Source organism: Ranitomeya variabilis, chromosome 1 (genome assembly GCF_051348905.1).
Source record: "Ranitomeya variabilis isolate aRanVar5 chromosome 1, aRanVar5.hap1, whole genome shotgun sequence".
Lineage (NCBI taxonomy): Eukaryota > Metazoa > Chordata > Amphibia > Anura > Dendrobatidae > Ranitomeya > Ranitomeya variabilis.
The window spans coordinates 460,604,335-460,631,580 of NC_135232.1; the positions used below are offsets into that span (position 1 = coordinate 460,604,335).

The window sequence follows — 27,246 nt, forward strand, 5'->3', positions numbered from 1 at the left end:
TTGTTTTTTTGAAACTTTGTTTCAGGTGACAAGGGTCTTCAGGTGGATTAAGAGTCTAATAAAATATTACAACAACATGTGTCTTTATTTCATTAAAGGACTTTGTAATTATGTGTGTGTATTTTATTTACTATTTCGAACAATTGGATTAATAATGGATGGGTGTCATAATTGACGCCTCTCCATTATTAACCTGGCTTAATGTTACCTTACAATAGCAAGGTGACATTAACCCTTCATTACCCCATATCCCACCGCTACACGGGAGTGGGAAGAGAGTGGCCAAGTGCCAGAATAGGCGCATCTTCCAGATGTGCCTTTTCTGGGGTGGCTGGGGGCAGATGTTTGTAGCCAGGGGGGGCCAATAACAATGGACCCTCTCTAGGCTATTAATATCTGCTCTCAGTCACTGGCTTTACCGCTCTGGCGGAGAAAATTGCGCGGGAGCCCACGCCAATTTTTTCCGCCATTTAACCCTTTATTTTAGCAGCTACAGCGCCCAAATTTTGCACATACACACTACTAACATTAGTAGTGTGGAATATGCAAAAAAAAGGGATATGAGATGGTTTACTGTATGTAAACCATGTCTCATATCATGTCGGGTTTGTGAAGGAGAAATGAAAAGCCGGCAATTGAATTACCGGCTTTTCACATATATTGCGCTGAATTAAATATAAATACAGAATATATATGTGTCTCAATGATATATATATATATATATATATATATATATATATATATATATATATATATAATATATATATGTTTTAACGAACATTTGAGCACATAAATTCATTAGATGTCGGTTTTGCAAGCCTGTGAGAAAATATCGCAGTACGGATGCCATACGGATTACATACGGAGGATGCCATGCGCAAAATATGCTGACACACCCTGCCTACGGATGACATACGGATCACTATTTTGGGGATTTTTATGCGTATTACGGCCGTAAAAAACGGACCGTATTTACATACGCTGAGTGTGACGCCGGCCTAACTGTGTTAAGTCTTTATGGCCTGTCCAAATCCCCTCTGAACTGTAAAGTGCTGAGGAAAATGTTGGTGCCATAGAAATAAAAATTATTATTATTTTTTCCGTTGAAGTGTAAAAAGCAGACTACCGAAGCACAAAGGCGAACACCAAAAGTGGATCTATCGCATGAGAAAACTGGGAAACTGTCATCAGAAAAATAGCTATTAACCTGTAGATATGTGATTAATCTGCAGGTTTCTAGCATTATTAACCTGCCCAGTGCCTGCACTTAGCTCTCTGACTGAGCCCAAGCCTGCACCGCCCCAGTGACTGAAACCGGGATACTGCTGGGGTGAATAAAGTTTATTTTCTCCCCTAAGCATTCAGCTAAATGCAGGTGCCGGGCAATGAATAACACCATTAGGCCGCCGTCACACTAGCGTATTGCATCCGATGTGAGAACATCCGATGCGATATGCTAATGACACTCGGCTCCTGCTTGCAGCAGAGCAGGAGCCGAGTGTCATGCGTCTGTGTACCGATTCTCTCGCACAGGGAGGATCAGAGCACAACTGGGGAGGAGGCGGAGAAATGAATTTCTCCATCTCCTCCATTGCTGGGGTCCGCTTATAACGCACATCACTCGGATGATATCCGAGTGGTGTGCTCTTTCTCACTCGCACCCATAGGCTTATATGGGTGCGAGTGAGCCCAGAGTATTCCTCAGTCCGAGACAATCGCAGCATGCTGCGATTGTCTCGGACCGAGGAAAACGGCCGACAAGAAGTCGGCTGGTGGGAGCTGCCCCATAGCTGAACATTGGTCCGAGTGCAATGCGATTTTTTATCGCATTGCACTCGGCCGTTTAAAACGCCAGTGTGATGCCGGCCTTAACCCGATATCTGCAGGTTTATTGCGCATTTTTTTCTGGTGGCATGTTACCTTTAACTATTTGGAGAAATATTTTATATTACAAAATTCAAAACATGTTTTTGTGTTCACTCCTTAAACCTTGTTAATAGTAAAGAAGTTAATAACAGCAAAAATAAATGAATTAAATGAATAAAACAAATACAAAAAAAACCTCAGTGTGTTGTTTAAACTGCGTAATTTTACACAAATTCAAAGTGAATGTATATTTTATTCTGAACATTTCCTTTTAAAATGTCTTACGTTTTATGAAAATGAAATATTCCAGTTTTTATACTGGCAAGAAAAAAAGACAAAAGGCTAGCATTTCTTGTTTTCTGTAGATCAATTTTCAGCTTGGCTGTACGAAGTTGGCTCAGCATAGGCAGCTCAACATACAGCAAGTGAAAAAAGTTTTGAACAAGTAACCATTTTTCTTAGTAAATATATTTCTAAAGGTACTATTTACATGAAGTTATCACCAGATGTCGGAAAGAACCCATCAAATCCACACAGGCAAAGAAATCACACCATATATGTCCATAAATTAAGTTATGTGTAACAATGACAAATGACACATGGAAAAAGTATTGAACAGATTAAGAAAAAGAGGTGCAAAAAGCAATGGAAAGTCATGACACCAGCTTAAATCTATCAGTAATTGAAAGCAATTTTGCCACTTATAATATCAACTGGTTCAACTGATGGCCTATAAAAAGGTGTTGTAATGCCTGCTGCAAGCCGTAGCACCCAACCTCCACCAGGGGGTGCGGGTGAAGGAAAACAGGTTCACTCGCAGTGAAATCACAGAGCAGCAGGCAGGAGCCACTAGGTGGCAAAAAAGTAGTCAGACAAAGCCAGGTCAGCAACAGAGAGGGAATGAAGTACCAGAGGTCACAGCAGTACACATGGTCAGAAACAGGCCAAACAAGTCAGAGCCGAACGGGAGCAGAAAAGCCAGAAACGCAAGACAGTGAAACAGGTCAGAGAACAAGCCAAGTCAAATGCCAAGGGTTCACAATACGGAGAGTGAGTACAACAACAAGCGAAGTCACAGGGGAACACAGGAATGGGACCTAGGTAAACGGGCAGAGGATAAATCAGGGTACAATGGGGTCAGTTGCTCAAGCCAGAGACAGGAACTATAACTTACACTGCTTGCAGGTAATAGCGGACTGAAACAGCCAGACAGATCCCAAAATGAGGCAAGGAAGATTAACCCCGCATGCCCATCCCTGGGAGAGAATAATCAGATACAAACCCAGGACTGGATCATGACAAGGTGTCTCATTACCAAGGTGCCACACAAGAAACATCTCATGATGGGTAAAATCAGTGAACTGTCTCAAGTCCATTGCAACCTTATTGTAAATAATGCTGATGGCATTGGTTACAGAAGAATTTCTAAACTACTAACGGTTCCAGTAAGCACTGTTGGGGCAATAATGCGCAAGTGGAAAGAAAATCATTTCTTCTTAACCCCTTTCTGACCTCGGACGTACTATCCCATCCGAGGTCAGAACCCCTGCTTTGATGCGGGCTCCGGCGGTGAGCCTGCATCAAAGCCAGGACATGTCAGCTGTAGTGTTGAGCGATACCGTCCGATACTTGAAAGTATCGGTATCGGAAAGTATCGGCCGATACCGTCACAGTATCGGAATCCAATCCGATACCGATACCCGATACCAATACAAGTCAATGGGACTCATGTATCGGACGGTATCCCTGATGGTTCCCAGGGTCTGAAGGAGAGGAAACTCTCCTTCAGGCCCTGGGAACCATATAAATGTGTAAAAGAAAGAATTAAAATAAAAAATATCGCTATACTCACCTGTCCGACGCAGCCGGGACTTCAGCGAGGGAACCGGCAGCGTTGTTTGTTTAAAAATCGCGCTATTACTTGGTTACATGAATTCCCGGCTTGTGATTGGTCAGGTCGGCCATGTTGCCGGGACGCGGACCAATCACAGCAAGCCGTGACGAAATTACGTCACGGCTTGCTGTGATTGGTCCGCGTCCCGGCAATATGGCCGCCCTGACCAATCACAAGCCGGGACGTCACGGGAGGCTGGACACGCGCTCATTTTAAAATGGGCGCGTGTCCAGCCTCCCGTGACGTCACGGCTTGTGATTGGTTGCGCCGCGATCAACCAATCACAAGCCGGGAGGCTGGACGCGCTCATTTTGAAATGGGCGCGTGTCCAGCCTCCCGTGACGTCACGGCTTGTGATTGGTTGCGCCGCGATCAACCAATCACAAGCCGGGAGGCTGGACGCGCTCATTTTGAAATGGGCGCGTGTCCAGCCTCCCGTGACGTCACGGCTTGTGATTGGTTGCGCCGCGATCAACCAATCACAAGCCGGGAGGCTGGACGCGCTCATTTTGAAATGGGCGCGTGTCCAGCCTCCCGGCTTGTGATTGGTTGACCGCGACGCAACCAATCACAAGCCGTGACGTCACGGGAGGCTGGACACGCGCCCTTTTTAAAATGAGCGCGTTTCCAGCCTCCCGTGACGTCACGGCTTGTGATTGGTTAATGGCGGCCATGTTGCCGGGACGCGGACCAATCACAGCAAGCCGTGACGTATTTTCGTCACGGCTTGCTGTGATTGGTCCGCGGCCCGGCAACATGGCCGCCCTGACCAATCACAAGCCGGGACTTCGCGTAACCATGTAAAAGCGGGAATTTTAAACAAACAACGCTGCCGGTTCCTGCGCTGAGGTCCCGGCTGCGTCGGACAGGTGAGTATAGCGATATTTTTTATTTTAATTCTCTATTTTACACATTTTAACATTAATGTTGTTCCGATACCCGATACCCGATACCACAAGAGTATCGGAATCCCGGTATCGGAATTCCGATACAGCAAGTATCGGCCGATACCCGATACTTGCAGCATCGGAATGCTCAACACTAGTCAGCTGTTTTAAACTGTTTTCATCCGCCCCTATTAACTAGTTAAATGCCGCTGTCAAATGCTGACAGTGGCATTTAACCGCAATAAAATGCAATAGCAGGCGATCAAAAGAACATATCTGCACCAAAATGGTATAATTAAAAACGCCAGCTCAGCACGCAAAAAATAAGCCCTCACCCGACCTCAGATTATGAAAAATGGAGACGCTACAGGTATCGGAAAATGGCACAATTTATATTTTATTTTTTAGCAAAGTTTGGAATTTTTTTTTTCACCACCTACTGTAGATAAAAAAATAACCCAGTCACGTTAGGTGTCTATGAACTCGTAATGACCTGGAGAATCATAATGGCAGGTCAGTTTTAGCATTTAGAGAACCTAGCAAAAAAGCCAAACAAAAAACCAGTGTGGGAATGCAAAAAATAAGCCCTCACATGGCCATATTTATGGAAAAATAAAAAAGTTATGGCTCTGGGAAGGAGGGGAGCAAAAAACGAACACGGAAATACAGAAAATCCCAAGGTCATGAAGCAGTTAAGCCACCCATGACAAGGCACTCACTGCAGGATTTTATGCATAGGAGTGAAAAACATTATAAAAAAAAAGTTGTCCAAGAGCCAAAGACCACCTGTGGAGATCTACAGAAATATCTGGAACCAGCAGGTACAAGCAGCTTCAAAGAATACTATAAGTAATGCACTCAACCTCCATGGCCTGTATGCAAGCTCACCACGCAAGACTCCATTCATGAAAAAAGCTTTTTCAAGTGTGTTTAAAGTATGCTCAATAACATTTAGACAAGCCTATGAAATACTGGGAGAACATAGTCTGGTCAGCTGAGATCAAAATGTAACTGTATGTATGCTTTAATGCACACCATATTTGGAGGCCAAAAGGCACTGCATATCACCCCCAAAACACCGTAACAACAGTGAAATTTGGAGGTGGTAACACCATGGTGTAGGGCTGTCTTTCAACTAGCGTTGAGCATTCCAATACTGCAAATATCGGGCGTCGGACGATATTCGCTGTATCGGAATTCCGATACCGAGTTCCGATATTTTTGTCATATTGGAAATCAGAATCGGAAGTTCCTATAAGCTCCCAGGCCTGTGCGGTGCGTATGGTTCTCAGGGTCTGGAGGAGAGGAGACTCTCCTTCAGGCCCTGGGATCCATATTCATGTAAAAAATAAAGAATAAAAATAAAAAATATGGATATACTCACCCCTCCGGCGGACCCTGGACTTTAGCGGTGTAACCGGCAGTCTCCGTTCCTAAGAATGCAGTGAGTGTAGGACTTGCGATGACGTTGCGGCTTGTGATTGGTCGCGTGAGCGGTCACATGAGCGGTCATGCGACCAATCACAAGACGCGACGTCATCAAAGGTCCTTCACTCTGCATTCTTAGGAACGGAGGCTGTCGGTTACATCGCTAAGGTCCAGGGTCCGCCGGAGGGGTGAGTATATCCATATTTTTTATTTTTATTCTTTATTTTTTACATGAATATGGATCCCAGGGCCTGAAGGAGAGTTTCCTCTCCTTCAGACCCTGGGAACCATCCAGGATACCTTCCGATATTTGTGTCCCATTGCCTTGTATTGGTATCGGGTATCGGGTATCGGTATCGGCGAGATCCGATATTTTGCCAGTATCGGCTGATCCAATCCGATACCGATACTTTAGCATATCGGAAGGTATCGCTCAACACTACTTTCAACACATTGCACTGGCAAACTTCATATAAATGAAAGAAAGATTAATAGACAAATGTACTGAGACATTATTAATAAAAATCCACTGCCGTCTCCCAGTATGATGAAATTGAAATGAGGGTGGACATTTCCGAAGGACAATGATCTCAAATACACAACCAAGGAAGCTCTCAATTGGTTTCAGAGAAAGAAAATAAAGATGATAGAATGGCCCAGACAATTACCTGACCTGAATCCAATAGAAAATTTATATAAGGATCTAAAGCTCGGAGTTCATAGAAGAAGCTCATGGAAAACTCAGGATTTCAACAGTGTTTGTGCAAGAGAATGTGGCAAAATTGCACCTGAGCAATGCATTTGTCTAGTTTCTCCATACAGAAGGCATCTTGAAGCTGTAATCACCCACAAAGACTTTTGTACAAAGTATTAAATACATTTGGTCTACCACTTGTAGTAAACACTGATCCACCAATCCACTGCATGACCAGCTCTGCCCTTGCCTATTGTATCCTCACCCATCCCTTGTAGATTGTGAGCCTTCGCGGGCAGGGTGCTCTCCCCTCCTGTACCAGTCATGACTTGTATTGTTTAAGATTATTGTACTTGTTTTTTTATTATGTATACCTTTTCACATGTAAAGAGCCATGGAATAAATGGTGCAATAATAATAATAATAATTTCAGTAAGTGTGTTCATGTTTCCCTGTGTTATTTCTCAATATTACGCATAACTTAATTTATGGACATTTATGGTTTGATTTCTTTGCCTATTTGGATTACCAACATCTGGTGAGAATTCCATGTGAATAGCACCTTTAGAAAATTGGTGACTTGTTCAATACTTATTTCACCTGCTGTGTTTAGTTGGTAGGTGGGTTTAGGACAGACAACAGTAATTTTTTTGGAAGGACAATTATATAACAATAGGTTACAGGTATATATCCCATGCCAGTGTTTTGGGGGTGTTGGCTGTATGCCATTATCTTCATTTAGGCTATGATCACATATCATTGTAACATACATTCAGAGGCGCCATGGGAGGTTATGTTTGAAGCCCTACAAAGCAGTATTCAGGTGTATCTGCTGATGGGGTCATTGATTATAACTATGCAGAGAGTGTCATGGTGTCTTGGTGCTCTCCTCAACTTTGCCAAAAATTATGTCTTACAGAGCACACTGTGCCTCGGTCTGCATCATTAATAGTCAATGGCCCCATTAGAATTTTGCAAGCCTTCGGCCATAAGCCTGTTTGGAAGTAGTAATTGAACGTATGCTAAAGCACTATGTGAACAAAGCCGTAAAGGGATTTCACATTGCGTTTTGGCACCCATTTAGTGACCCTGTCGGGCCAACGGGCTGTAGACTTTAATGGTGCTGATAGAGCAAATGAGCGCTCTGACATGCATCATTTCCAGCATATACGTCTACTGGGGTCAGACACTCAGATGTAGTAGACTGTGTTTGTTATGACCAATTCCAATATGTGTATACGCACCATTATAGACTATGGCAACATCGCTGCATACACCCAAATCTTGCTTTGCGGGGAGTTTCAAACATAGCCTCAACGGGGTTATTGTCTGGGTGGTAAGATGCACTTTTCTGCTTTTTAACTTCCACTCATTGCAGCTGTCATAAAGCACACATGACAAAGCACACAAAAGACATTTAAGAAATGATATTGCCTTAAATATAACCACTGCTAGGAAAAGATAAAAAAATATTATATCCTTTCTACATACTTAAATCTAATGAATGAAACTAAAATGCAATTGTTGATGTACTCCAATTAATCCTGCCAAATCCTCTCTAAAAACAATTAAACAAAGCTATAACTGGAACCCGGAGAATCTATTCTAGCTCGATGCACACATTTGCAGAGCTGGATCAATTTCAGATGTTTTGAAAGCATTCAAGGACTGACAGGCTTGCTAATTTGGTTTTAAGGAGTGAACAACTGTTGGCACAGACTGAACTCATTTTTATTATCAATGACACTTACTCATTTTCACTTGCAAAGCTCCACAGCTTTTGGCTGGATCTCCAACACCATTTTTAGCCAGGCAACAATAAACACCGTCATCACCTTCCTCCACACTTAGAATGGTCAAGAGTTGGCCGTTTTCTCGAATGCTGTAACGTGTATCAAACAACCTGTAGAAATAGTGTAAATTCTAGTTGTTAACAACTGGATGATTGTTGTTCTCATTGTACGTATTTATTATTAATCAATAATAATGAGTCAGTGCAATGCGTTGTTGTGAATAGTGTAACTGCTATTTACAATCATGCGTAGGTGTCATCTCCATGTATAACAGTAAATTATCCTAAGGGGCACCACAGAAGATTTTTTATATTTTTATACTTTTGATTTACAGGATTTGGTATAATTAAACAAATGCCAACATATTTGATTTATATTACTGCTACAATCACAATATCGAAACATTCATGTTGCAAACTTGGCTTGAGTGACAAATCTCTCATATGCTAGGAAGAGACATGTCTATCAATCCAAACTGCATGAGAACAGCATGACATAGAATCATCCAGATGACATGTCTCCCTTTTCTTGGAAGCAACCACAGCATTTCAGAATAAAACAAAAGTAGATTTCCTCCAAAATGCACCTGATTTAGAGCTCATGCAGAGGACCGTAAGAATCGGACAAATGCTATCTGTCACCTTGACAGATCATCCCCATATTATTCTATTGGGCCATGTACATGTTCATTTTTTTTATCAAGCAGAGCAAGCTAGGGGGAAAAAATTGCAGTATGCCCAAGTTTGATCCAATATTCAGATCGTATTCAGCCATGCAAGTCAATAAGTGCGTAGAAAACATCAGACAGTACTGGGATGACATCCAAGTGTGGTCCAATTTCCATGGACTTACAGTATAGAAAAAATAGAAAAAAAAATTTCATCCATCTTCTCATCCAAGACAATTGGAGCATTTAATAATCACACTTTCATGAAACTCTGATCGGAATTTGATCAGAGTGTGATTTTCATAATCCACCCGATTCTCTTGGATGAGAAAACATACAGCCTTCTGCACCTAGCCTTATGCTGCACATGATTCAGGCATAATAAATCTCCTGAAAAAATTATTTTTTTTCCTATACAAGAAAGTATAATATAAGTTTAATTTCTGCTTCCCCTTCTTGCACTCGATTTCATTTTTGTTGGTTTTATTGAGTTAGATCTATGATTGGAAATTTCTGTAATACAAAAGTGATGCTTGATCTGTGTATCTACCATATCATGTTCGGAAGCAGTAAAATGGGATAGAATGGCTTTACATTTATACGCATCCCTCAGCTCCTAGAGATATGGACACTTCTACATAACTGTTTTGACAAGTAGAAGGTGAGCAAACGGAAAATGTTCTGCTCAGCTGTTCTGTGCAAGCACAATTTAGATAAACTCAATGGAAACACATGTATGTGCTGACAAGTGCCAAAAATGTATTTGAAGAACTTATTTGATTTCTTTTTTTTTCCATCCTAGAAGAAGATTAGGGAGAAAAAATGCACTCAAACATTAAAAGGTGTCAAATTTGTATGTATACTATATTATTTAAAAATGTAGCTATAATTATAATCCTCAACATTATAGTTATATTTGTGTTATAACTGTTTTGTAGTTTTGTATCACTGCACTTTGCTATTAAATGTATCCTTCATTGAATCCATCATAATGTCACTTTTCTCTTTACTGTAGTAGGGGATCACTAAAGAAATATATCAAGCATAAAGTTTTTTTGTATGTATTTATATAACCTTCATGCCGCAGCCAATTTCTGTTTTTGTTTTTTTCTCTCTTTCTTCTCAGAGCCATAACTCTTATTTTTCTCCACACATTGACATATGAGGTCTTGTTATTGCAGCAGTTGTACTTCTGAATGTAACCTTTAATTTTACCATGTAGTATACTGGAAAATGGTAAAAAAAAATTCCAAGTGTGGTGAAATTGTGAAAAACTGAAATTGTGTTTTGGGAATTGTTTTTACGGAGTACATTTGGTGGTAAAAATTACCATGCAAGATGCTTCTCATCAATACAATTACGATAATACCAAGCATAGCCAGTATTTTATTATTTTATTGATGTAAAAAAATCTGAAATTTTCCACCAAAATTGTTTTGGGTTCTGTTCCCATTTTCCGAGTCCCTTAATATTTTTATTTTTTGGCCGATGGAGCTGTGTAAAAGCTTATTTTTTGTAGAGTGAGACAATGTTTATATAAGTACAATTTTGGAATAGATGAGACCAATAATGTAATTTTGTTGTTCTTGAATTTTTTCCATTTATGTTGTTTACCGATCGGGTTAACCCCTTAACGACCGCCGATATGCCTTTTATTGGTGGCAGTTAAGTGTAGTTATTCCTCAGCGCCGCTTTTTAACGACGCTGAGAAATAAGTGAATAGCGCTCCCAGAGCTGGAAAATCTCAGGGGTCTCAGCTACCAGGGGGGTAACTGAGACCCCGGAAAACATGATTCGGGTCGGTTTTTACCGTTCCCAGTGTTGTGATCGCTGTTATTTATCGTATAACAGCAACCAAAACAAAAAAAGTCAAATTTCCCATTTATTTCTCTCTCCTCTGATATGATGCAGCATATCAGAAGAGAGAGAAATAGGGTCCCCTGAGCCCCCACGGTACCTCCAGCATTCCCGGTACCTGTGGCTCTGGAAGAAAATGGCAAGCGCATGCTCAGTGCGCCTGCCAAGATCTGCCAGCCGACACCTGGCAACAATAGGAGATTTATCCTATTAGTTCATTTTGATCACTGTGATAGACCATATCACAAGGTTGGGGGTATGGTTAGGGTTGGGGCTAGGGTTGGGGTTATGGTTATGTTGTGTGTTAGGGTTGGGTTGGGGGTAGGGTTGTGGTGTAGGGGTTAGGGTGGTGTTGGGGTTAGGGTTGTGGTTAGGGTTATGGTTGTGGTTAGGGTTGGGATTAGGGTTAGGGGTGTGTTGGGGCTAGGGTTGGGGTAAGAGCTGTGTTAGGGTTAGGGCTGTGTTAGGGTTGAAGTTAGAATTGGGGGGTTCTACTGTTTAGGTACATCAGGGGGTCTCCAAATGCGACATGGTGCCCACCCTTGATTCCAGCCAATTTTGAGTTCAAAAAGTTGCTCCCTCCCTTCTGAGCCCTGCCATGCCCCAAAATAGTGGATTTCCCCCACATACGGGGTTACTGTTGTACTCCGGAGAAATTGGACAACATTTTCTCCTGCTACCCTTGTAAAAATAAAAAAGTTTGAGTTTAAATTAAATTTTTTATGAAAAATGTAAAATGTTCAGTTTTTCCTTCCACATTGCTTTAGTTCTCGTGACGCACCTGAAGAGTTAATAAGCATCTTGACTGTGGTTTTGAGCACCTTGAGGGGTGCAGTTTTTAAAATGGTGTCACTTTGGATATTTCCTGTTATATTGACCCCTCAAACTCACTTTAAATGTGAGATGGTCCCTAAAAAAATTATTTTGTAAATTGTGATGTAGAAATTAGAAATGGCTGGTCAACTTTTAACCCTTATAACTTCTCAACAAAAAAAAATATTGTTTCCAAAATTGTGCTGATGTAATGTTGACATGTTGGAAATTTTATTTATTAACTATTTTGTGCGACATGACTCTCTGATTTAAGGACACAAAAATTAAAACTTTAATAATTGCAACATTTTCTAAATTTGTATCAAATTTCCTGTTTTTTCAGAAATAAGCACAAGTCATATCAAAGAAATTTTACCACTATCATGAAGTACAATATATGACGGAAAAACTATCTCAGAATCAATGGAATAACTTGAAGCGTTCCAGAGTTATAACCTCATAAATTGACAGTGGTCAGAATTGTAAAAATTGGCCTGGTCATTAAGTACAAAATTGGCTCTATCGCAAAGGGGTTCATTGTTTTTATATTTTGATAAATTGTACTTTTCTGAACTTGGCTATTTCACATATGTTCTTTTTTTAATATGTTTATTTTCAACGGAGATAAAGGGGGGTGATTTGAACTTTTATTTATTTAGTTTTTTAGATTCTTTAAAACTTTTTTTTTTTGTTGTTGTTAGATTCCTCAGCGGACTTGAAGATGTGATCTTCTGATCGCTTGTGCTATATACTGTGATGACACAGCATTGCTGCATAAAGCGGAAATCATAGTGTCACCGACCACTGGCTGTCATGACAGCCTATCTGAGACTAGCGATCACGTCACAGGCGTGCCAATGAGCATAGATGATGACATAAACTCAACAATGGCACATGTTAAATTTCGCTAACAGAGATTTACAGCGGCATTTAACAAATTAACAATCTTGAGCTAAGCACTGCTCCACTTGCGATTCTTAGGACAGGTCCTGGCTGTAATACACAGTCATCACCTGCTGGGTATGGGGCGGACTATCTCCCGCTCCATACACCTGCTCCCGACATGTGCCGCACATGTACAGCGGATGCCATGAGGGGGATATTTTTTGAAATGTGCAATTTCTTATGACATTTGCTCAGTATAGTAATCAAGGCAGACAGACCCCTTTTCTAGAAAATTGTAATTGGGTATGTTGTGCACTGAGCACTCGGTGTAATTTTGTGAGGTGATATGCCCATTTTTTTCTGTCCACGTTGTGTGACACAGAGCAGAAGCTGAGTGAGTGGTGACAGGCAGTGACAGGTAGCATACTGTAAGTCACAGAGTTGATGCAGTGTGTGGGGCCTGCTACCAAAGACACATCAATCTAAATGCATGATAAGAGCCCTTCCATGGCTGCTGATTACAGTTACTGTTTCCCAGTGCCCACTTATCCGCTTTCACTTTTTAATCTAAGCCTTCCAAAAGTCATCTACAAAGCCAAGATGAGTTATATTCAGTAATTTACAGGTAATTTAAAAAAAAGAATTAAAACAGAATAAAAATGTGTTTTGTGTCATCATATCCTGAGACCCATAACTTTTTATTTTTGTTGTTTGTCATGCATGAGGGCCTGTTTTTTTCAGAATGAGCAGTAAATATACTGTATTGTGGCTAATATCACTTCATCATAATTTTATAGCCATTATTCTTTGGCACTTTTTACAGCATTTAAAGCATTATGCAGGATAAATATTGTGATATATTTTATGGTTAAGGAAGCTCACTTTATTAGACATGCATTAAAAAGAGAAACATCCAAAAGATATCTGCAGGCTACAGCTACATTGAGTAGAGCCTTTCTACCTGCACTTAGCCACTCAGCTGTATATTAAGGTTTTCTGTGTGTATATTATTCGATATGTATTAATTGTGTACACTGTGTGAGTTCTTATACTCATGTATAACGTGTGTATAACTGGCAGTGCAAGTGAGAAGGGCCCTCATTCAGAAAGGGGTGATGGAGCCTTTAATCTGTTATGGGTGACTGGAGCCCCCCATTCCACTACTACTACTGCTTAATAAGGGTACCCACACTCACACTGACAGCTATACACCCATTGTACATGAGAATAAGCTTTGATACTCTGTATACACGGGTGGGTTGAGCAATGGACCCTCAATTAGTTATTATGACCTTATAGATAATTTTTGAAAAGTTCTGGTTCTACATCACCTATAATAGTGGAGAGTTAGAGAAACATCTCTTTCTATAAAATTAAAGCCAAAGCTGACTTTAAGGCCACAACTCCCAACCCCCTTTTCCATCAATAAGGGTTCTTTCACACATCAGATTTTTTGGTAAATGTACTATCCATCAGTTTTGCAGATAGATCCGCAAAATAGTTATGAATATATGTAAATTTTAGGTCTGAGTCACAGATCAATATCCTTTATAGAAATCAATGTATTGCCATTGTACTTCTCTGTTTACTGATCTAGTATTTTATTAACATTACACTGGTCGCTTTGCTGCATTATTGGGTAAGTAGGGGATTGTGGGCCCATTCTACTAGAATAGCACCTTTTTGCTGTATGTACTGTATGTTTTAATAATACATTTTGGAAATTCTGGAGAATGCATTTGTTAATGGTCCCCTATATTTCTTGTTTGATATGTGGTATAGAGAAGTCAAGTTGACTTCCAACACTTGCATTGATGACTGCGCGCTATGATCCAAACCTTTTTAGTGCTGCAATATAAGAGATTTGCTGCAATATAAGTACCAGCTCCAACACACCCGTCGGCATTCTGGCCAGCCTTCGCATAAAACAATTGAGAATGGGCATGGATATCTGACATTTATGCGGCTCTCCAAAACTTTGAGGACTTCACAGAGTTGGTAAGCGGCAATGACGCCATAGTCGGATCAACTATCCTGTCTCTGTGCCTGCTTAAACAGTTGCTGCTCACAGTTAAACATGAACCTTTGCATGCAGAGCAGTAGGGATGGAGAAAGACATAAAACAGAGAGATTGCAGCCAGCCTAGCCTCATTTTATCTGCTCAGCGCAGATTGGGTATCAACAAGGAGGTGGACGCTGAGGATGACGAAGTGGAGGAAGAGAAGCTGGTGGCTAGCGCAAAAGGCTAGCAGTCACATAACCTTCGTCCCGTCTTTCCTGTGTTGATAGGCTGAGGATGGGAATGAGGAGGAAGAGAGGGAGAAAGAGGAGATGGAGAGTCATCATCATTGTGTATGCAAACTGCCTCTTCAGAGATAAAGAGGACTTGAACTCTATAATGCCACCTGTTGGAAGTAGCGATCCTACAAGTCACGATCAACCCTTTAACGAGTATTGCAAAATGATTTAAGATAAGAGCCAATTCAGTATCTCAATTCGCAGACATGGTGTTTCGGGCTGTTGGCCCTCATCAGTGCCTCAGTAGACTGAGGTCTAAGGGGTAAGGTTTCCCCTTGTGGAGAGTGACATACCAGCTCTGGCTTGTCCAGGTAAGGAGGCTTATTTGCCATGCAATGTTCCTCTGGGAAATTTAGTATACAAATTGCCTCTTCAGAGAAAAAGAGGACTTGAACTCTGTAGCACCACCTGTTGGAAGTAGCGATCCTACAAGTCGCAATCAACCCTTTAATGAGTCTTGCAATATGATGTGTTAGCTACATGAAGCTTGGCCGCTGCCTTTCCCATGTCCGTTGCACTATATTCATCTTGGCCAAAAGAGTTCTAGTTGTTCACCCTGCTAAAACCACACTACAAGGAGAACTTTGTGTCTCTTCTTCCTGAGGTGGAGAGATCTTCTAAAATGGTGCTATATCATATGGCTAGTGTGGAAAATATGTAAAAAAAAATTCCCATCAGACAATGCTAGTGGCAGGGTGCAAACTCCCTTACCCGACCAAGGAGGAGACACCAGATAGATATACAGCAGAGGTAGGGGTAAAAGGCACGGGCCAATTTCATGACATCAGCCCAGCGCCCAGGGCTTGATAGCAGAGTATTTTTAACAAGGAGGTAAAAGTTTTTATAGATGGTCAAACAATAGCTGGCCAATCAAACCAGCATACTCCCTAATTACTCTGCGACTTTCAACTACTGGGTTTCAAAGCTAGACACCTGGCAGGAGCTGTCCCTCTATTCCCTATGTTACGCTGCCCTGATGCTAGTGTCTTGTCTGAATGGGTTTTTAGTGCCATTGGAGGGGTTGGTCATAACAGACAGGCACTTTTGTCTGTCAACAGAGAATGCAGACAGGCTCACGCTCAAAAAAAATAAGCAAAGCCTAGATTAGCCCACACTTTTCCACACCACCACATGTCAGTAGCACATAAAGTGTTTGTAATATTCAATATGTTAGTGATGCATGCCAGTTTTTGTCTTTCAGGGGTCTATGGAATACCCTTCCTCATAATCTCTGTCTGGCTTTGCACTTTTTGCAGAGCCTTTATGACTTGATAAATACATCAACTACACTTTCAAAATATTTTAGTTCAAAACTTTTTTATGGATGCAATGACTCATCCATACAATGTAACATGGTTACTGTTGCATTATGATGGTATGTAAAACTTAGAAAAAGCATAGAAAAATGTTTCAGGATTAGATTACTCATCCATTCAGTATAACATGCTTTCTGTAACATTTTGGTGGTATATAACAGTACAAAAATGCATTTAAAAATGTAGCTTGTTTGTTAACATTCCTTACCCATACACTATTCCGTGTTCTTGGTACATTTTTGTTACATATAACACTCAAAAAACTATTACAAATTTTGCTGGGTTACATTTCTCAGCCATACAGTATTATGAGTTCTTGGGTACATTTTGTTGGTATATAACCCTCAAAAAACTTGTTCAAAATTTTATCTCTATTATATCGCACACCAATAGACTGTTCCGTCATCTGGAGTATATTTCCTAGGTACAAAACCCTCAAAAAACATGTTCAACATTTAATCACCATTATATTGCTCACCTATTGACTATTCTGTAATTTGGAGTACATTTCATTGGTATATAACCCTTAAACAACGTGTTTAAAAATGTATGGTATTATACTGCTTATTGGTAGGGTATTACATCTTCTTCGGTTCATTTCATTTCTATATAAGCCTAAAGAAACTTGTAGCAAATTGTATCAGTATTATATTGTTCACCCATAGACTATTCTGTGGTCTGGAAAACATTTTGTTGGTATATAACCCTCAAAAAAATTTTTCAATATGCAATCGATGTTATATTGCTCTTCTATACTGTATTACATCTTCTTGGGTACAGTTAGTTTCTATATAACTTTCACAAAACCTGTTGTCATGCTGACTTCAGACTCACACTGGGGAGTCTGATGTGCAGTCTAGGGTACCATCTCACAGTGGCACTTTGGTCGCTACGATGGCACGATCCGTGACGTTCCAGCGATATACTTACGATCTCACTGTGTCTGACATTCTACTGCGATCAGGGACCCCGCTGAGAATCGTATGTCGTAGCAGATCGTTTGAAACTTTCTTTCGTTGTCAAGTGTCCCGCTGTGGCGGCATGATCGCATCGTGTAACAAAGGTGTGCACGATATTGTATACGATGTGCGCATAGTAACCAATGGCTTCTACATCGCAAATACGTCATGAAATTATCGCTCCAGCGCCGTGCATTGTGAAGTGTGACCGCAGTCTACGACGCTGGAGCGATAATGGAGCGACGCTGGAGCGTCACGGATTGTGCCGTCGTAGCGACCAAAGTGCCACTGTGAGACGGTACCCTTAGACCTTCCTGTTTCTCAGCCTGAGTTTCGGCATCGGCGGTGATTTGCTCTCTGGTGTTCAGCTTTGCAGGAGGTAACTTTTTGATTAGTGTCTATTGTAGGCTGGGGCTGTTGGGAATGCCTTCTCCCTTTAAGTATAGTTCAGAACATTCCTGGATGCCAACTATAGCATCTGCATGCCTCTTGCTTACCGGTCCTGTGTTGGACTAGCTATTCATACTCAAATCTTAATTTGGAATCTGGTGAAGTATACTTAGTTGTTTGTTTATTTCCCTATTTTGTATTGTGTTCCCTCCACACACATATTGTGTCATCCCGATAGTTTGCTTTGTGGTGCAGTTTACTTTATCCCTGTCAGTCCTTATCAGTGTTTTCCTTTACAGTTCACCTCCTGGGGTGGGGGGTTGAGAGTCTAGCTCAGGGCTGGACAGGAGATAGGGACAGGTCGGTTACTCAGGCCTCCCTACCATCAAGGGTACCCCCGAATTAAGGAAAGACAGGGCTCCCCTAGCCAGAGGGGCAGTTCAGGGGCCCAGGTTCCTTGTCTCCTATTTTTCCATTGCTCCCCGTGACATAGTAAGCCCAAAACTTAACCTTCCATGGATCCCATTGTTTCCCTGACTAGACAGTTGGAGGCTCTGTCTATCCAGATTACAGAACTTAAAGGAGCGGTTCAGCAACAGACATTTTCAGCTTCTGCGGTGTAGTCAGAGGCATCGACCAGGTCTTCTGAACCAAAATTGGCCCCTCCAGAGCGGTTTGAAGGAGATCGCAGTAAGTTAGTTTATTTCCGTGAATCCTGAAACCTGTATTTCCATGTGCATCCTCTCTCTTCAGGGGGTGAGGCTCAGCGTGTGGGTATAGTGGTTTCATGTCTAAGTGGGGACCCACAAGCGTGGGCTTTTTCTCTACCTTCCAATTCCCCTGTTTTTGAATCAGTGGACTTTTTTTCTGCATTCCGCCTTATCTATGACGAACCAAATAGACTGACTTTGGCCGAGTCCAAGATTTGTTCTCTTGCTCAAGGGAATTGGCCGGCCAGGGATTACTGTGCTGAATTTTGCCGCTGGTCCGTGAATACTCAGTGGAACGACCCTGCTCTTAGTAGTCAGTTTTTTCAAGGAGTTTCTGAGAGGGTCAAGCAGGCTTTGGTGATGTATGAGACTCCCGCCTCTCTGGAGGAAGCCATGGCACTTGTAGTCCATATTGACCGCGGTTTTCGTCTAAGGTCTCAGGAGACCAAATCGGTATGGGAGGGGGCAGTAACATCAATAGCAACCCTGGAGACCTCTGTAGAACCAATGCAATTTCTCTGGGATGTCGCATGAGAATAAAAAGCCATTTATCCCTAAACGAGGAGGGGTCTGTTTTTTCTGAGGCAAAAAGGGACATTATATTAAAGCTTGTCCCATGGCACCGAAAAAAGGTACACCAGCAGAAAACTGGTAGGCTCAGTGGGTTTGCAGGATCCCAGCCACATCTTATGTGTAACCTCCATGATGATATCTCAGTGTATTCTCCCTGCAAGGGCAATAATCGGGGGTCAAGATGTTTCTATTGAGGTTTTCTTGGATAGCAGTTCTGAGGCAAATATTATTGGCGAACATTTTGCCCCCGGGTTAAGAGTCGACAAGCTTCCCAGTCCTATACGGATTGTTGCCATTGATGCTTCTCCACTCTCTCAAGGTGTTTTTAAAGAGTGTGTACCAGATTTGAAGCTCCACATCGGGATCCTCTATTCAGAGTACTTAGCGTGCATTGTGCTAAAAATACTACCTGCACAGGTGGTTTTGGAGTTTCCTTGGTTGTTGGTAGTGTTGAGCGATACCGTCCGATACTTGAAAGTATCGGTATCGGAAAGTATCGGCCGATACCGGCAAAATATCGGATCCAATCCGATACCGATACCCGATACCAATACAAGTCAATGGGACTCAGGTATCGGACGGTATTCCTGATGGTTCCCAGGGTCTGAAGGAGAGGAAACTCTCCTTCAGGCCCTGGGAACCATATAAATGTGTAAAATAAAGAATTAAAATAAAAAATATCGCTATACTCACCTGTCCGACGCAGCCGGGACCTCGGCGATTGTAAGCGGCAGCGTTGTTTCTTTAAAATTCGCGCTTTTACTTGCTTACGTGAATTCCCGGCTTCTGATTGGTCAGGGCGGCCATGTTGCCGGGACTCGGACCAATCACAGCAAGCCGTGACGAAATTACGTCACGGCTTGCTGTGATTGGTCCGCGTCCCGGCAATATGGCGCCGTGACCAATCACAAGCCGTGACGTCACGGGAGGCTGGACACGCGCGCTTTTCAAAATAAGCGCGTGTCCAGCCTCCCGTGACGTCACGGCTTGTGATTGGTTAATGGCGGCCATGTTCCTGGGACGCGGACCAATCACAGCAAGCCGTGACGTAATTTCGTCACGGCTTGCTGTGATTGGTCCGCATCCCGGCAATATGGCGCCGTGACCAATCACAAGCCGTGACGTCACGGGAGGCTGGACACGCGCGCTTTTCAAAATAAGCGCGTGTCCAGCCTCCCGTGACGTCACGGCTTGTGATTGGTTAATGGCGGCCATGTTGCCGGGACGCGGACCAATCACAGCAAGCCGTGACGTAATTTCGTCACGGCTTGCTGTGATTGGTCCGAGTCCCGGCAACATGGCCGCCCTGACCAATCAGAAGCCGGGAATTCACGTAAGCAAGTAAAAGCGCGAATTTTAAAGAAACAACGCTGCCGCTTACAATCGCCGAGGTCCCGGCTGCGTCGGACAGGTGAGTATAGCGATTTTTTTTATTTTAATTCTTTCTTTTACACCTTTTTACATTAATGTTGTTTCGATACCGATATCCGATATTACAAAAATATCGGATCTCGGTATCGGAAATTCCGATACAGCAAGTATCGGCCGATACCCGATACTTGCAGCATCGGAATGCTCAACACTAGTTGTTGGTTCACAATCCGGTAATTAATTGGAAGACACAGGACATAGTCCCGTGGAACGCATTCTGCAAGGAGAACTGTCTAGGCACATGTATTTCAGTTGTGATTCCTAGTATCCTTGAACCTTTAGAACCACAAAAAGAGGAAAAAAATCCTCCAATATTCAAGAAAAAAAACAAAAACAGGCAGAGATACTTACCTGTCTAAATGGGCCTCAATACAATTGCACTACCAGGGTGCAGTGGACCCAAGTAAATGGCAACTGCACAGGTGCAATACCAAATGAAACAGCCAGCCTTCAATCAAAATTTTTTTCAGGGTGCAGTTGGGCCCAAATGGTTCTGTAAACTGTGGCCTCTGTTCACACGGGATGCATCATAGGTAGCACTGGGCAGCCCGCCATAGCGCGTCATTAATAGGCTGAGAACCAGATGCTCTGCATTCCTTGTGTGAACATTGCCACATACAGAGTATATTTTTTTGCATTGGTGTACCACACGGCCAGTCCCTGATTGAAGGCTGGCTGTTTCATTTGGTATTGCACCTGTGCAGTTGCCATTTACTTGGGTCCACTGCACCCTGGTAGTGCAATTGTATTGAGGCCCATTTAGACAGGTAAGCATTTCTGCCTGATTTTGTTTTTTTTCTTGAATATTGGAGGATTTTCTCCTCTTTTTGTGGTTTTCATGTTAGAGTAGGACCAGCAAAAGTAAGGACCCTTGACGCGGGTTGCCAGCTTACATATTATGGCCAGAATATCACCCAATATCTTACATATATTGATATGTTTTTTTGCACATTATATTTTTTTCAGGGTGCAGTTGGGCCCAATTGGTTCTGTAAACTGTAGGTAAGCATCTCTGCCTGTTTTTGGTTTTTATCCCTGAACCTTTACTAGAATATTCTGATGTGTTCTCTGAAAAGGGGTGTCGGGACCTGCCGCCGCATCGGCTCTATGACTGCGCTATAAGGTTAAAACCGGGGGCCAAACTTCCTAAGTGCAGAATATATAATTTGTCTGACCCGGAAAGACAAGCCCTTAAGAAATATATTGCTGAGAGTTTGATCAAGGGTCACATTAGACTATTGTTGCCTCCAGTGGCAGCCGGTTTCTTCTTTGTCAAGAAGAAGGGTGGTGGATTACGTCCGTGACTAGACTTTAAGGAGCTTAACCAGATTATGGTTCGTGATCCGTATCCTATGCCGCTTATTCCGGATCTGTTTAATCAGGTTTAATCAGGTGTTGGGTGCCAAATGGTTTAAAAAGCTTGATCTCAGGGGGAGTGTACAATATCATAAGAGTCGGTCAGGGGGTTGAGGGGAAGAAAGCTTTTAATGCTCCTGAGGGTCACTTCCAAAAATTTAGTAATGCCAACGCACCAGCAGTTTTTCAGCATTTTATAAATGATGTATTCGCTCACCTCTTAGGTAAATTTGTGATTATTTATTTGGATGACATACTCATCAATTCGCTTAATTTACACTTGGTGCATGTAAAACAGTTGTTGCAATTGCTCAGGGAGAACAAGTTGTACGCCAAGCTGGAGAATTGTGTTTTCACCGTACAAGATTTACCTTTTCTAGGATACATCATTTCCACCTCAGGGTTTAGGATGGATCTTGCTAGGTTGCAGGCTGTGTTAAATTAGGACGTCTCGATAACCTCAAGGCATTACAGCAGTTTTGGGGTTTTCAAATTATTACAGGAAGTTAATCAAAAAAATTTTTGTGGTTGCTAAACCTAATTAAGAGTGGTATATTTTATCAGTCACTGTTCAGGCCACATTATCTAGCTACAATCATCATGTCTTCTTTTGGTACCTAACAGCATTGTTGGTCTGTATTTAAACTTTGCATAAAAACCTATTAAATAACCGTTATCTCAGGTGTATTGGGTGAATTTTTCTTTAATTTCCTTTGGCATATTTATGTTTTTCATGCATATCTAATGAACTGATTTAGCTAAATTATGAACAGTTTGCACAATTTGCACAGTAAGTTAGTTCAGATAACTAGAACAGCTGTCATCTCAGAACTTGAGGCCATAATAAGAGAGGGAGCAAAAATGAACCGTTACACAAGTGTTAAACAAACCTTAAAACATGTATACAGAGACGGATGATGATGGTGTTTTCATTTTTCAAAAACAGAATCATGACTTCATTGTATTTGGAACAATCGTGTCTTCTTGGAATTAAACATTACTCTTTCCACATTTCCATTCCTAAGAATGTTAAGTAGAAAAAACAGATGGAAAGCGCTTCTTGAGCAAATCAACAAATAATTATTGTGGCTTCTATTCACCTGGATCAGTTGTGCAGCTGGTTTTGGTTGGATGGAGTCAGATATGTGTTGTGCTGGCATTATTGCACATAGTTTATCCAAACATTTCCTCACTGATCACAAAAAAGATCCCAAATGTCTGCAGCTTAAACTTTCAGAACAGATTACTCAAAATACACCTAACAGATTTAAGAAATTTGTAAACAGGGAGTCCTATTGGACTTTTTGGTTATCCACTTTGACACGCAAAGGTTTACATGAATGTGCAGACAATACTGTCCATTGAGGATTTGTTTGGATAGTATTGCATCTTTATTAGTAATGGACGAACCCAAAAAGTAAAGTTCGGTGTCCCTACCGAACACCTAATATTCATGCACGGACCCTGAACATGAACCCCCGAACGTCAGCTGTTTCCCACGCAGTCATCTCTGTGACAGCGTAAGAAACACCAGGAGATCTGATCGGTAGTAAGGCCGTTACTGCCGGTCAGAGAGCTGTGGTTCACATGCTGTCAGATATTAGACAGCAGCTGTCACAGGTGTCAGCTGATGAGAGAGTACAACTCTCATCAGCGCACGGCTGCTGTCACTGACAGCAGCGAGAGTTGATGAGAGTATTCATCAGCAATTACCTGTGCAATAAATAAATTAAAAAAATGTGGGGTCTTTTCTATTTTTGAGAACGAGAGCAAGCAAAACCGACAGCTGTGGGCTGCAACCCCCAGCTGTCAGCTTTATCATGGCTGGCTATTAATAATTAAAAAAACAGCTTGAGGTACCCCACATTTTTAACAACCAGCCAAGCTAAAGCAGACAGCTAGAAAGGTATTCTTACACTGGGAAGGGGCCATGGATATTAGCCCCCATTAGCCTAAAAAAGCAGCCCACAGCTGCCCCAGAAAATGTGCTTCTGTTAGATGCACCAAGTCTAGCTCTTTGTCTGACTCTTGCCACTTGCCCTGGTGCCTTGGCAAGTAGGGTAAAAGGTTTGGGGTTGATGTCAGCTGTTTTATGGTCCCTACTGTCAGCGACAACAGGTGTATGCTGATGACAGAAGAACTCTCTCATCAGTTGACACCTGTAACCGACAGTAAACTTTTTACCTCCGGATACATCTGCTGTTTTCCATGCTGCTAACTGACAGCATGGGAACAGCACCTGTCTGACCAGCGGTATTGATCTTATCAGCGATCAGAACCCATGTTTGCTGCTCTGTCATGCAGCACTGACTGCATGGCAAACAACAGATGTTTTTGGCCACACATCGAGCCAGACCTGCCGGACCTGAACATCCACAAGTTAGCCCATCACTAATCATTATTTATCATGTTTTGATCATGTTTGTGTTAGGGTTGGCAGATTGCACTGAATAAAAATAAATAGAGAAATGCAATCGCAACCCGAGGTCCACCGTGCAGAGATGTAAAACTGCTGCTAGAGAACAATGACGGAACTAAACGGCGAGCAATCGCCAGAGATGCACTGTGTTAAACGTCACACAGTGTGAACAGGACTCAGAGTACTCAGCTCAGTTACTGCATGGAGTGGTACTGCGAGTAGTAACTAGTGTGTTAAACCCTGTTAAACATCACAGGGGAAATAACCCAAAGATAGAAACTAGGGTTGAGCGACTTTCATTTTTTTAAGGTCGAGTCGGGTTTTGTGAAACCCGACTTTGTCCAGAGTCGAGTCGAGTGCAGTCGGCCGACTATCGCTAAAAGTCGGGGATCGACCGAAACACGAAACCCAATGCAAGTCAATGGGGAACCATAGTCGGCAGTGAGTGGAGGCCAGGAAAACACCTACAGTGCCCATTTTAATGCCAAAAACATCCATTCTTGTTTCTGAAGCTTGTCAATCTAAATTAACTTTATAATAATAGTTGGGCATAGGAAATTGGGGGTCATTTGGCAAAAGTTGTGGGGGGTAGGGCTGGTTCAAGGCTTTAGTGGGCCCAGGAAATGTGGACTACGTCACGGCGGTGGAGCAGGGAGAGGTAAGTATTTCAACGTTGCAAGTGCTGTGATCCTGAGCAAGCAGGGGGGGCCCACTCGTTCGCATTGGCACTGGCACAGGGCCCCTCAAAGTACAGCGGTGTGTTTGCATGGCGGGGGCGCCTCCCACCAGCAGCGACACTTTTGCGTACTCTGAGGGGCCCTGTGCCAGTGACGTTGCCAACGAGTATGCCCCCCCCACCTGATGAAGGAACCTGCACTTTCATCTGCACCTTCCTCTTTGTCCCTGTGTAAGGTGGTATAACATGCGGTAAGGGGGACCTTACTTCCAGCAGGGTCAGATTCTGGCTGTGTAGAGTGCAAGGGGAATGTAGTGTTCTGGGTCAATGTACCAGCAGACTCATCTAGCAGTGGCTGGGCAATGGGCAGGATGAGGAGGAAACAGATATAGGGCCAAAGAATAAAGTAGGCTAAATGCAGTTCAAAATTGGTAACAGGACTAAACAGGCGGCACTGCTTTGTTCAGTGGAGTAGCAAACCCAAGAGCAGCAGACACTGTTTTAAGGGCCCAACCACACTAGTAGGCCAAATGCAGTTTAATATCTGATACTATAGGCCGAAAGCCAGAAGGTAGAAGCTCAGCTGTATTCAGTTGAGGGCAACACCAGGGAGGGGCAGACACCGTTAGTAGGCCCTAACCACCAATTTTTAAAAACACAGCACTTAATGAGAGCCAGAAGGTTGAGGCTCAGCTGTATTCAGTTGAGGAAAAACACCACGGAGGGGCAGACACCGTTAGTAGGCCCTAAACACCATTTTTTTATTTAAAAACAGCACTTAATGAGAGCCAGAAGGTTGAAGCACAGCTGTATTCAGTTGAGGACAAACACCAGGCAGGGGCAGACACCGTTAGTAGGCCCTAAACACCATTTTTTAATTTAAAAACAGCACTTAATGAGAGCCAGAAGGTTGAAGCTCAGCTGTATTCAGTTGAGGGCAACACCAGGGAGGGGCAGACACCGTTAGTAGGCCGTAACCAAAGTTGAAGGCCAAATGCAGTTTAATTTCTGATACTATAGGCCGAAAGCCAGAAGGTGGAAGCTCAGATTTAGACAGTGGAGGACAATTAGAATTAGGGACTGCAGACAGACTTAGTAGGCTGTCCCCTGTGGACCATGCATCCAACACATTAACCCATTGCGCCGTAATGGACACATAATCTTCCGTGGCCATGCCTACAGGTCCATGCGTCTGTTGTCAGGTGCACCTTTGTACTCACAGATTGCCAGAGTGCATGGACAATGCGGTCTTCTACATGCTGGTGGAGGGTTGGGATGGCTTTTCTCGCAAAAGAAGTGTCGACTGGTTAGCTTGTAGCGTGGTACAGCGTAGTCCATCATGGCCTTATTAATAGTAAATAAAATATATAACTAGGCTCTATGAACTTTTAAATAGGTTCCAGGGGTACACGGGCAGCATTGGTGTGGTCAGTGGAGGAGTATTGCAAGTAGGGGCCGCAGACAGGCTCACAAAGGCCTAAAATAACAAACAGTAGGCAGTCATGGCAGTTTTACATCGGTTACATGGATACACAGGCAGGCACTCCAGGCAGCATTGTGGTCAGTGGAGGAGTATTGCAAGTAGGGGCCGCAGACAGGCTCACAGAGGCCTAAAATAACAAACAGTAGGCAGTCATGGCAGTTTTACATCGGTTACATGGATACACAGGCAGGCACTCCAGGCAGCATTGTGGTCAGTGGAGGAGTATTGCAAGTAGGGGCCGCAGACAGGCTCACAAAGGCCTAAAATAACAAACAGTAGGCAGTCATGGCAGTTTTACATCGGTTACATGGATACACAGGCAGGCACTCCAGGCAGCATTGTGGTCAGTGGAGGAGTATTGCAAGTAGGGGCCGCAGACAGGCTCACAAAGGCCTAAAATAACAAACAGTAGGCAGTCATGGCAGTTTTACATCGGTTACATGGATACACAGGCAGGCAGCATTGTGGTCAGTGGAGGAGTATTGCAAGTAGGGGCCGCAGACAGGCTCACAAAGGCCTAAAATAACAAACAGTAGGCAGTCATGGCAGTTTTACATCGGTTACATGGATACACAGGCAGGCAGCATTGTGGTCAGTGGAGGAGTATTGCAAGGAGTGTCCGACACAGTTAGTACTCCAAAAAAATAAATAGATGTGAATGTCTCGCAAAACAACTATAAGTAAAAAAAGGGTGGCATGCTTAGGTACAGGGGTGGGCTCATCTGCAGAGTTTATGACAAAGTAATTTGGCAGTAAATTAGTATTTACTGGTGTCAATATAGGACACTGACCCAGACTACTTTAACTAGCATCATAGATGCAAACAAATTGGTATTGTTTGTCAGTGCCAG

At 42.6% G+C, this 27,246-nt stretch overlaps 1 protein-coding gene across 1 annotated transcript in view; it reads right to left on the bottom strand.

The window, feature by feature from the left end:
* MUSK (muscle associated receptor tyrosine kinase) overlaps nucleotides 1–27,246 on the bottom strand; it is a 252,498-nt gene that overhangs the window by 202,184 nt on the left and 23,068 nt on the right. The window contains exon 3 of the mRNA XM_077281030.1: nucleotides 8,521–8,672. Coding sequence (XP_077137145.1) covers nucleotides 8,521–8,672 — 152 coding nt within the window. The remainder of the gene's footprint in view (nucleotides 1–8,520; nucleotides 8,673–27,246) is intronic.